Here is an 11089-nt window from a genome sequence, read left to right as displayed (position 1 = left end):
CAAGATTTAAAACCCACAAAATACCCAGAAAAATACAATCAATAGATCATTAAAGAAATGGTTAATGATGAGCTAGAAAAATGGGATGGATCTGCAAATATAGTGTAGATTTGTCAAGGAAAAAACCATGACAAACCTCATTTTTTTAATATTATTAAGTAAGAGAAAAGAGGATGCTGGAAATAAATTTAGCCTTGAGTTTGCCAGTTTTTCATATTTTCTCATACTATTCTTTTTTATAGTATTTTATTTTTATTGTTTAATGATTTAATATTTTATTTTTTCCTAATTACATATAAAAACAATTTTAACACTGTTTTAAAAATATGAGCTTCAAATTCTCTGTCTCCAAAGCCCACTCATTAAGAAGACAAGCAATTTGATATAGGTTATATATGTAAAGTTGTGCAAAATATAAGTTCACGTTAGTCATGTTGTAAAATAGCCACAAAATCAAGAAAAAAATAAAGGAAAGAAAAAGTATGCTTCAATCTGCATTCAGACTCCATCAGTTCTTTCTTTTGGATAGACAGAATTTTCCTTCAAGAGTCTTGGAATTCTCTTGGATCATTGTGTTGCTGAGAATAGCTAAATCATTCACAATTGATCATTAAAGAATATTGCTATTACTATGTACAACATTCTCCTGATTCTTCTAATTTAACATGTATCAGTAATTCTTTCTAGGTTTTTTTTTCTGAGAGCATACTGCTTATAATTTCTTATTGCAAAATAGTATTCCATCAGAATCATATATAATACAATAACATTTTTAGCCATTCCACGATGGATGGATGTTCCCTCTCGTTCCAATTCTTTGCTAACATTAAAAAAGCTACTATAAATATTTTTGTCCCTATAAGTAATTTTTCCTTTATTTCAAATCTCTTTGGGGTACAGATATAGTAGTGGTATTATTTGATTAAAGTGTATGGGTTTTTTATGACTCTTTAGCCATAGTTTCAAATACCTCTAAGGAATTATTGAATCAGTATAGAACAGGATGCAAAGTGCATTTGTGTCTCTACTTTCTCAAAGCACTCCAAGATTTTTTATTTTCCTTTTCTGTTATATTAGGTAATTTGATAGATATGGAGTGGTAGCTTAGATAATTTCTAATGTGTATTTCATTAATAGTAATTTTGAGCATTTTTTCCACATGATAATAGATGGATTTGATTACTTTGTCTGAAAACTGCCATTCATTTCCTTTCATCATTTATCTGTTGAAAAATATCTCTTATTTTTTATAAATTTGACTCATTTATATATCTGAGGAATGAGATCTTTTTTCAGAGAATCTTGTTGTTAATTTTGTTTACAGTTATGGTTTCTGTACATTTCATTCCATTCTATTTCCCCCCTTTATATCACTCTCTCCCCTTTTACCCTGTACATGCTCAAAATTATTTTACATATGTCTTTTATTTCTACCAATCTGTCCTCTTTTCTTTTGTATCTACCTCTTATTCCCTTTTGCTTTCTTCCTATTTTCTTGTAGAATAAGATAACTTTTTTCCAATGAGATATTTCACATTTTCTTCCTTTTTTTCCTTCTTCTGATTTTGTTTTACTTTTGGTTGATGTTTCATAAAATTATTAGCTTCCACTTGTACAATTCTAATTTTTAAAACATTTTTTCAGTGAGCTTTTATAGTAACTTTTCTGTTTGACCAGTTCTGCTTTTCAAGATACTCTTCTCTTTACTTCTTTTAACAACTTGGACTATTTTGTTTTTAAGGTGTTATTTTCTTTGGCATCTTTTTTTTGTACCTTCTTTAGCAACCTTGTTATTTTTTCCCCTGTTTTCTTGCATCATTCTCTTTTCTCTTTCAATTTTCCTCCTTAACCTGTCTTACTTCATTAAAAAGTCCTTTTTGAGCTCTTTCCTGACCAATTCATATTTTTCATTGAGGCTAATGCAGAAGTTTTGATTGTGTGGTCTTCTGAATGTGTGTTCTAATCTTTTTTTCTCACCATAGTAACTTTCTATAGCCATAATTTTTCTCTTGTTTGCTCAAATTTTTTTCTGGTTTATTTCTTGACTTTTAACTTTTTACTAAAGTAGGACTTTGCTTCTAAGATACCAGCTCTGGTGTGTTTGTGCTCCTCCTAAGTCCAGGACTACCACCTAGGACTGCCACCCAGATTTTAGCATGAGCAGTGTGACAAAGTCCTGTCCCTAGGGCCAGCAACATGATCCCCTATAATCTCTTTCTCTTCAATTGTCTAACACCCTTAAGCTCTGGAAGCTACTGCTGCCACTTCTGATTTAGTGGCTCCTAAGTCCTGCTCTTAGTTTTCTGAGGTATGGTCTGTGCTGGAGCTGGAAATGGAGCACCATTACCACCCTTACATGAGAACTTTCCTGCTGACTTTCTAAGTTGTCTCAGGCTTAAAAATTGTTATTTGTGGATTCTAACACTCCCAAATTTGTTTTGAGGCATTATTTTAAATGTATTTGCAGGAGAATATGGGAGAGATCAGGGGAGTCCCTGCTTTTTCTTTGTTATCTTGGTTCTATCTACCTTGTCATAGTATTCTTGGGAAGAGGATAGAAAGTTAACGACTGGACAATAACACAATTAAGAAGATTTCAAAACTTGATAGGTAATTAGATTCACAGAGTCATCATCGATAGTTCATTATTAATCATGGCAGGAGTGGCAGAGTGTCCCATGGATCTGTGCACTGGTAAACATTTTTATCATTGATCTGAACAAAGCCTTAAGTGACATGGTTATCACACTTGCAGGGGCCATGATGATGGGAAGGATAACAAATTCACTGAGTCAGGATCCAAAGGAATCTTGAGATGCTAGAATTGTGGATTAATATTTTTCTTAGAATAAGATAAAATACAGTTACCAATTAGAATAAGATAAAATTCAGGGTACAAATACAAAGTCTTGAGTCTATGTACAAAGAGTTTTGCAAGTGTAAAATGGCCAATGTTTGATGAGATAGAATTTCTTTCCCCTGGGGAATCTAGTCAACTATGAACTCAATATGAGATAACTGTAATATGGCAGTCAAAAAAGGGATCATGTTAGGCTACATTAAATAAAACATGCATCATTTCCAGGAGTAAGAAAAATCATCCCATTCCACTCTGCCCTCATTAGACTTAAGGAAATTCTAATGTTCATTTTAATCCAAAGGAAGATAATGGGGATGCAGAAGGGCCTTGAGGATCCATTAGATGATAATGGGTTGAAGGAACTAGAGAGAAAAAGAAGAGAAAGATAAGGAGGAGAAAGCTATACTTAAATATTTGAAGGGCTCTTACTTGAAAGACAAATTAGATTGTTCTGTTTGATTCATAACCTTAGAATCAGGAGAACTTGATGAAAGTAGAAAAGAAATCAGATGAAGACTGTTGTCACTAAAAATCTCCTATTTTTTTCCCCTGAGGCAGTTGGGGTTAAGTGACTTGCCCAAGATCACACAGCTAAAAAGTATTAAGTGTCTGAGGGTGGATTTGAATTCTGATCCTCCTAACTTGAGGGCCAGCACTCTAACCACTGCATCATCTAGACGCCTTATTTATGAGAGCTGTCCAAAGATGTGTTGAAGTACCTAGAATGGTACTGGGTTTCTTCTCCTCGGAGATTTTCAAGTAACAGGTTAGATGATTTTGATATGAAACTCAAGCAAATTTCCTTGAGTTTAATTAATTTATCTGCTTTTCATTTACTCACTTGCTGTTCAAATATTATTTTATCCTTATGTGCATGTTTGTTTCCTGAAAATAGGGATTATTTCATTCGTTATGTTTATATTTCAAAATCCTATTATAGTTTCTAGTATATTGTTGATTGATTGGTTGATTATCTACTGGAGATGGTTATATTAACTAGCTCTTAGGATCTCTTTCAACTTTCAAATTCTGTGATTCTGTGATATGGCAAGCATGAGAGATTTATGACTCTTTCCAAACTAACACATAACAAACAAATAATTATACTATAAATGCAAATGTCACAACATCCCTGAGAATCCAAAGAAATCCAAACTGTGCGTGAAAAGGAAGAAGCACACGTCATTCCTGTCATCCTGTTTATTGTGGGAGTTGCCCTTAGGATGTTTTCAATGAGTCTTCAGAAGCTAAGCCTGCATGCCCATACGAACATTCAGTTATATAAAATCACTCATCTTAATCCCCTGGGTACCAGTCTGTTCAAGAAGACACAAAAGAATAATAGCAAAATAGCAACTTGTCCTGGTTCCATTTTTCACCTACATTAAACATAAAAATATACCGGTAATAGTAACAACAATAAGAATAAGGAAGTAGAGGGACATGATAGAGAACTAGTCTCAAAACCAGGAATAACTAGATTTAAGTCCCCCTTCTGACATATACTAGCTCTCTAACTTTGGAAAGTCACTTAACCTCTTAGTGCTCTAGGAAGCTCATTAAGACGAATTGCAGAAACTGTGGAGATCTACATTGATCAAGGGAATTTTCTTCCCTAGGAGTTCTCTATAATAAGGAAATCACAAGTCCATATTGATGAGGATGAAGAAGATGAGGATGATGATCATTTCAGGGAACTTGCAAAAAGAGTACTCCCAAACCAATACTTTTATTCAACTAAAAATTGCAATCACTCACGAAATACTCTTCAAAAATTAAATGCAAAAGGATAATATCAACAATAGTTCCTTGTCTCTAGACTGACTTTAAACAAGAAAAAAAGAAAACAAAAGAAAAACAAAGAGAAAAAAGAGAAGAAATATTTTCTATAGTATAACATTTTCTATAAATTCTGTAATATAAAAAAAATTTCTATAATGACAATAACAACAACAATAGCAATAGCTGACATTTATGTAATCTAGTGAGGTATGCAAAGAACTTTATATTAATGCATTTGATCCTCACCATAACAAGTGATAAAGAGGTTTCAGTAATCCTTTTTTGGTTTGTTTTTAAAGGGAAGAAATGGGGAATCAGAGAGCTCATGAATTGTTTGGGCTCCCACAGTTACTATGTACCTATGGTAGAATTTGAATTCAGGTCTTCCTGACTCCAAACCCAATGCTCTAGTTAAGACACTGGACTCTTTCTCTTTCTATATATACATCAATTAACTTGGAACTTTAAAAATGTTTCCAAAAATATAGCCTATTCTCAGGTAGAGTTCAAGAGAATAAAAACCAAACTGGCATGTTTAGGTGACTAAAGTCCAACAGAAACATGATTATAGAATGTACAGAAGCAACGAAAGCAAAGCAAACAGTGAGTTAGAGTACAGCTTCTGTGTCTATCACCCATAATTAATTGTAAGCATGATATACATTAATTATAGTGCAGAGCATACCCAAATGTTACAACTGTCATGGAGAAGCATTGCTATTCTATTTCAGTGAGCATTTCTAACAATTTGTATCTCCTAAGAAATATATGTTCCTTCAGATCATTAGCCTCTGGTGTATGTTCATCTTAAGGTTATCCATAAAATATCTTTAATATTTTCAATCTGTACTCTCTCATGGGTTTGCTGCACCATATTTCTGTCTTTACTTGATTCTTTAACAAAATCTAGTTGTCCATCATCTGAAAGAGGTGACTTCTCTTTTCCCTAAAAACCTTGGTCACGTGTACCCTGAAGGTATTTTCTCTTTTCTACCCTTATTTCTCTTTTTTTCCTTTGTCCTATTTTTGTCACTTTAACTATCTTCTGCTCCTTCTTCTGTCTTTAATTTACATTTCAAATTTCTGATAAGGCAGGGCCCAGTAGAGATTTTAATTAAAATTCAGAAAATGTATAATGAGTAAAAGAACTTATTTTCTTTCATTTTCACCTTGTTCACTAGATGGCCCTTCTTTTTCTTCTCTTTCTTCAGCCTTAGAAACAAAATTCATTTCAATTCTCCTTTTATTCTCTTTCTCTCCTCCTCCTCCTTTTCTTCTTCTTCTTCATTTTCTTCTTTGTTTCCTTCTTCTTTGTTTTTCTTTTCTCCTTCTTCCTTATCTGTCTTCTCTTCCTCTTCCTCCTTTTCTTCTTCCTCCTTCTCTTCTTTTCCTCCTCTTGCTGTCTTATTTTGATTTTTGTATTCCCAGAATCTGGCACAAAACTTCAGCCTCACCTATCATACATCCTTAGTAAATGTTTTAGCAATTATAAGTATACACTTAGTAAATGTTTTAGAAATGAAATAAAAATATCCCTGAATGAAGGAGTTACTTTTCTTTTAATTTCCATAGGGTACTCAAACTGTATTCTAATATTAGCTTCCTGAAGTTGTTCAATACCTCCAATTCTAACCTAATGTATCAACACCCATTTCCCCTTCCCTACTCATGCTAATGACAATGGCATCAACTATTTTTTTTTTACCTAATTGAGTTTTTGGGACACTCAGCCTTTGAAACAGAACTAATTTGAAGTTTTATCTATTTGAGAAAACAGTTCTTTTCCCGGGAGACACTGACAAGTGCTTTCTTCTAAAACAATATCAGTCTGTACTGTAGATATTTCAGCAAAAAGGTACTGAGCAAGCACAATCATCCTTCTGTGCTCCTTTATGCTTCCTTAGGCAAAGAATAAATAATGGAATAATCTTAGCAGTATAGGAGTGGTATTTCTTAGCCTTGCTTTCATATAAATAATGTTGATGATGACGACAACAATGATGGTGGTGGTGATGATGATGATGATGGTGATGATGGTGGTGATGATGGTGATGATGATGATGATGGTGATGATGATGATGAAGGCAACAGTGGTCATGGTGGTAATGATGGTGATAGCTAACATTTTAAGATTGGAAATAACTTTCTATACTTTACCTCATTTGATCATTTTAACCACATTTTGATGAAGATGCTATTATTATCCCCATTTTATAGAAACAGTAGGAAAAAAAAGCAAGCAGAGAAGGGGGATATTAGGCACTTTGGACTTTTTTTTCTGATTTCTGCTGATCCTTTTAAGGGGAGAAGAAAAGGTTTCAGATAATTTGAAATCCCCATTTCCAGGAGAGCAGCCAGACCCCACCAGTCCGCTATGTTCCTTAATCTTATCCTAGCCAACTCTTCCATTTTTTGGTTATTGCATTCTAGGGAAAGTATTAGTCAATTTCCACAGAAGGAAGAGGGAAGCAAGAATGCTCTTATAATTGAAAATGTCACCTTTCTAGGCATCACTAAACCATATCTCATTTTTAGACGATGGAATTGTGTTGAAACTGGAGAAAACTGTTTGCGATCCTATCCATTTCAATTAGTCCTGGCACTTTGTGATCCGGACTCACTCCAAACAGAAAGATGGGATGTTCTCTTTTTACCCAGTAAATCTTCCCCCTTTCTTAAAAATCTTAGGGAGGATGATCACAGGTGGATCAAGGTATCCAGGTGGAACAGTAGGTAGAGGGACTGAGTAGTGATCTAGAAGGTCTGGATTTCAATCCTGCTTCTGACACTTAGCTGTATAGACAAGTTAGTTAAATCTCTCAGACTCAGTTTCTTCTATAAAATGGGCATAAAATACCACCTATGTCCTAGGGGTGTTGGGACACTCAAATGAGGTAATGTATAAAAAGTGCTTTGCAAACCATAGATTTCAGCTTGATATAAATGCTAACTATCGCTTCAGGAGTTCATATTGCTCAGTCCAGTCAGATTGTGGATGGCTAGAATTCTTTTGACATGCTATTTCTTTTTTCTTGATAGTCTAGCTCCACGGTGAGAACATACCAAAACAGTAAATCCAGAGTGACCATGAGTCCCGGCTTCAGCTCCCAGTGGAACAGCAGCCAACCTGCTTGGAACAGCTATACCTTTCCAAGAGCAAGCTTGCACTACCAGTCCCATGCCAGCTACACCTACTGTGCTGGACACCCTGCCGTAAGTCACTGACTTTTTGGACATGTGCGCATGGTGTGTATACATGTGTGTGTGTGTGTGCGCGCGCAGGCACGTAATTGGTATTGTTCCTTCAGAAAGAAAGACATTTTCTGGTTCAGTATCTAGCCATTTGTTGGATCCTTCCACTCCCATCCATTATCTCAAAGTCAAGAGGATGTAAATTGAATGTTCTTAGGACAAACTCTTTTTTTTTTCTTTTTCTTAAAGGAAAATGCTTAAATGTTTAAATGAAGTGACCTCTCTGAAAAGTGTCTGACCTTTAATGTGAAATCATTGCTGAAAAGATGTCAAAGGGATGGCCTGGGAGGGGAAGGTTAGGAGTGGAAGGTAGCTGTGTAATTACCTGTTTCTAGATTTACTTTCCTCTGTCCCTCCAGGCCATTGCTTAGGTAATGAGCAGATCACTTCTGTGTTTATTTGTGTTAGAGCCTCGGAAAAGGCATAGAGGAGTCTGTTTAGACTTGGTGAGGATGAACTCTGATGTCACAGAAGACCCTCCTGATATTTGCTTAGCCATGATCAATACCAAATGTGCCAGCCTTTCAGGACAAGGTGAAGAGCTGACCCTTTTGGGTTATTAATGCAAATGGTTAAAAAGAGTTCAGCGGAAGGCTACATAATCATAAGGCTATAATCAACAGTGGTGGAAGGTTCATGGTAGGAGGGCTCTCAGGATGATATTAAGTCATAGTGGAAACTTCAAATACATATCATTGAGTGGCTGGCTCTTTCAGATTCATAATTCACTAAGATGGCTTCCCCGGCCATGTAGAGCAATAACAGCTATTTCTATGGCTCCGTCAGCATGTACCAGACTCTGCTCTTTGCTGGATTTTAGGGAAACAAAAAGGACAAAAGCAGTTTCATCTTTGAAAAAGGTTACATTCTAGTGGGGAACAGATGAGGAATTAGATGTAATAGATGGATAGATAGATAGATAGATAGATAGATAGATAGACAGACAGATAGTTAGATGTGTGTATATGTGTGTAGCTCTCTATCAAAATCTATATATAGATTATACATATAACACACATGTGGATGTGTATGCATTATGCATATTCATGCCTGTATCCTCAGGTATACCTCTTTACACAAGTATTGTAAATAAACAAATAAATAAATATATGCAAATTTGTACATAAAATACAATACATGTAAACATATGCATATGTAAGTATATGAATGCCCATATCTGTATATAAACACACAATAAAAGGAAGGCAATCTCAAAGGGAAGGAACTAGCAGCTGAAAGAAGCAGGAAAGTAGGTGAATTGTGGTCTGCAAGAAGGTGGGGGAACTAAGAGATGTGCCTAAGTGTGAAGAGCATTGCAAGGATATGAAGTGTTCAGTCCAAGAGCATGGAGATGAGAAATAGAGTAGCCTATTTGAGGATCTTTCTACTGTAAGTGGAAGAGAGTAAGGAAATATACAAAGGAACAGATTATGAAAAGATTTAAATAACAAAAGTTTATATTTATATATTATTCATATATAAATATGTATATTTATTATATATATTTATATTATATATATGTATATATATATATATATTAAAGTTTATATTTGATATATTTGATCCTGTAGGTAATAGGGAGTTTATTCGAAAGGATGGGAATGATATGGTCATATTTATGCTTTAGAAAAATCACTTTTGGACTTAGAGGAGGATGGAGCAGAGTGGGAAGTGACAAGCCAGGAAGATTAATTAGAAGACTGTTGGAAGAGTTCAGATGAGAAGTGATATGTTAACAGGGAGGGACATATTTCCATTTAGGGGGCCAACACCAAGAGGAGAAAGCGTGCCTTAGGGTAAAACCCCAGTGGTCCTGCCCTACTTTTAACTGAGGAGATGGCCCTTCAAAAATAAACAAAGACCAGAGATATTTGTAAAGTCAGAGCCATCTTATTTGTTGTTTAGAGATTAAGTTCATAACTCTGTTTAAAAGAGCAATGCCTTGAAATAAATTTGAGGTGCTTTTAACTAATGAGCAATCTTTATTAAGCCATTCTAGTATATAAAATGATCAGCTAATTGTTTGCTAAGCCATTCCATATCTTTCTTTCTCTGAATTCCATTTTCTCACTAGAGATGATGAGGTTGGTGACCTTGCTTTGTGCTTATGAATATACCCTAAGGCAGAAGGTTTTACCCTGGGGTACAGTGAATTAAAAAAAAAAAGATAAATATATTTCAATAGAAATATTTCTTTTGTAAGCTTATGAATTTTATTTTATGCATGTAAAAGCATCTTTTTTTCTAAGAAGGGGGTCCATAGGCATTTCCCTATTGCCAAAGGGATTCATGACACATTAAAAGTTAAGAATTCCTGCCCTAAGGCTGCCCATGTCAGCAAGTCATGGCTGCTGCTATTTTTCACCCCTGTGCCACCCTCGTCCACTTCAATGTCAAGAATAACCAAGTGATGACATATCAAATAAAAATCACTCCAACTGAATATTATTAGAAATGCATATGTTATATTCTTAGAGTTGCATTTGAATTTTTCCTACAAAATCCATGACTTAAAAGCATTCACTTCTAAGAAACTGGGCTAATTATAGAATTTACAAACTGGGGATAATTACACTCTGTCTAGCCAAGCTGAAATGATTTCATCCTCAAGGTAGATTCTTATTAAACATTTGTCCTTGTCATGGCATAGGCTTCAGTTCTACCTATTGGGACTAAACTCTAGCAGTAAAAAGGGAAATAAAAGTTAAGTCCACATTTTTAAAATGACCCTGAATGCTATACTTTCAGTTTTAGCATGCTTTCAGGGAAAAAAAAAAAACAATAAAAAAACTATTTTTAATAGTTGATTGTAATTTTCACTTGACCTTTCTGAGTCTCAACTTCATCTATTACTCTTGAAGACATAACTAGTGGGTCTCCACACCATATTTATAATCTCAGATTCATAGAATTTTTGAATGGACTTGGATTTGTTTGAAATTAAGTAGCTGAGAGGAAGGAAGTGATTTGCCCAAGATCACACAGCAAGTACGTCAGAGGCCAGATCCGAACTAATGAAAGTGAACTGATGAACGAATGAAAGTGGGGTATTGTAAAGAAAAAATTAAGGAACTAATGCCTGACTCCATGTTGATCACTCAATCCACTGAGCCACGTAACTACCCAACAAGAAACCTTAATAATTATCATCATCATGATCATTATTAAATAATTATGAAGCATTTGCTATGAATC

General features: G+C 34.7%; 1 protein-coding gene across 2 annotated transcripts in view; it reads left to right on the top strand.

The window, feature by feature from the left end:
* RBMS3 (RNA binding motif single stranded interacting protein 3) overlaps positions 1 to 11089 on the top strand; it is a 1412069-nt gene that overhangs the window by 571294 nt on the left and 829686 nt on the right. For both annotated transcript variants that reach the window (XR_012482314.1, XM_074267882.1), the window contains exon 5: positions 7682 to 7855. Coding sequence is in view for 1 of the 2 variants with exons in the window: in XM_074267882.1 (XP_074123983.1) it covers positions 7682 to 7855 (174 nt within the window). In the remaining variant the exon portion in view is untranslated. The remainder of the gene's footprint in view (positions 1 to 7681; positions 7856 to 11089) is intronic.

This window comes from Sminthopsis crassicaudata, chromosome 5 (assembly GCF_048593235.1).
Source record: "Sminthopsis crassicaudata isolate SCR6 chromosome 5, ASM4859323v1, whole genome shotgun sequence".
NCBI classification, from domain to species: domain Eukaryota; kingdom Metazoa; phylum Chordata; class Mammalia; order Dasyuromorphia; family Dasyuridae; genus Sminthopsis; species Sminthopsis crassicaudata.
The sequence above is the reverse complement of the archived record's forward strand: the minus strand, read 5'-3'. Positions and strand labels throughout refer to the sequence as shown.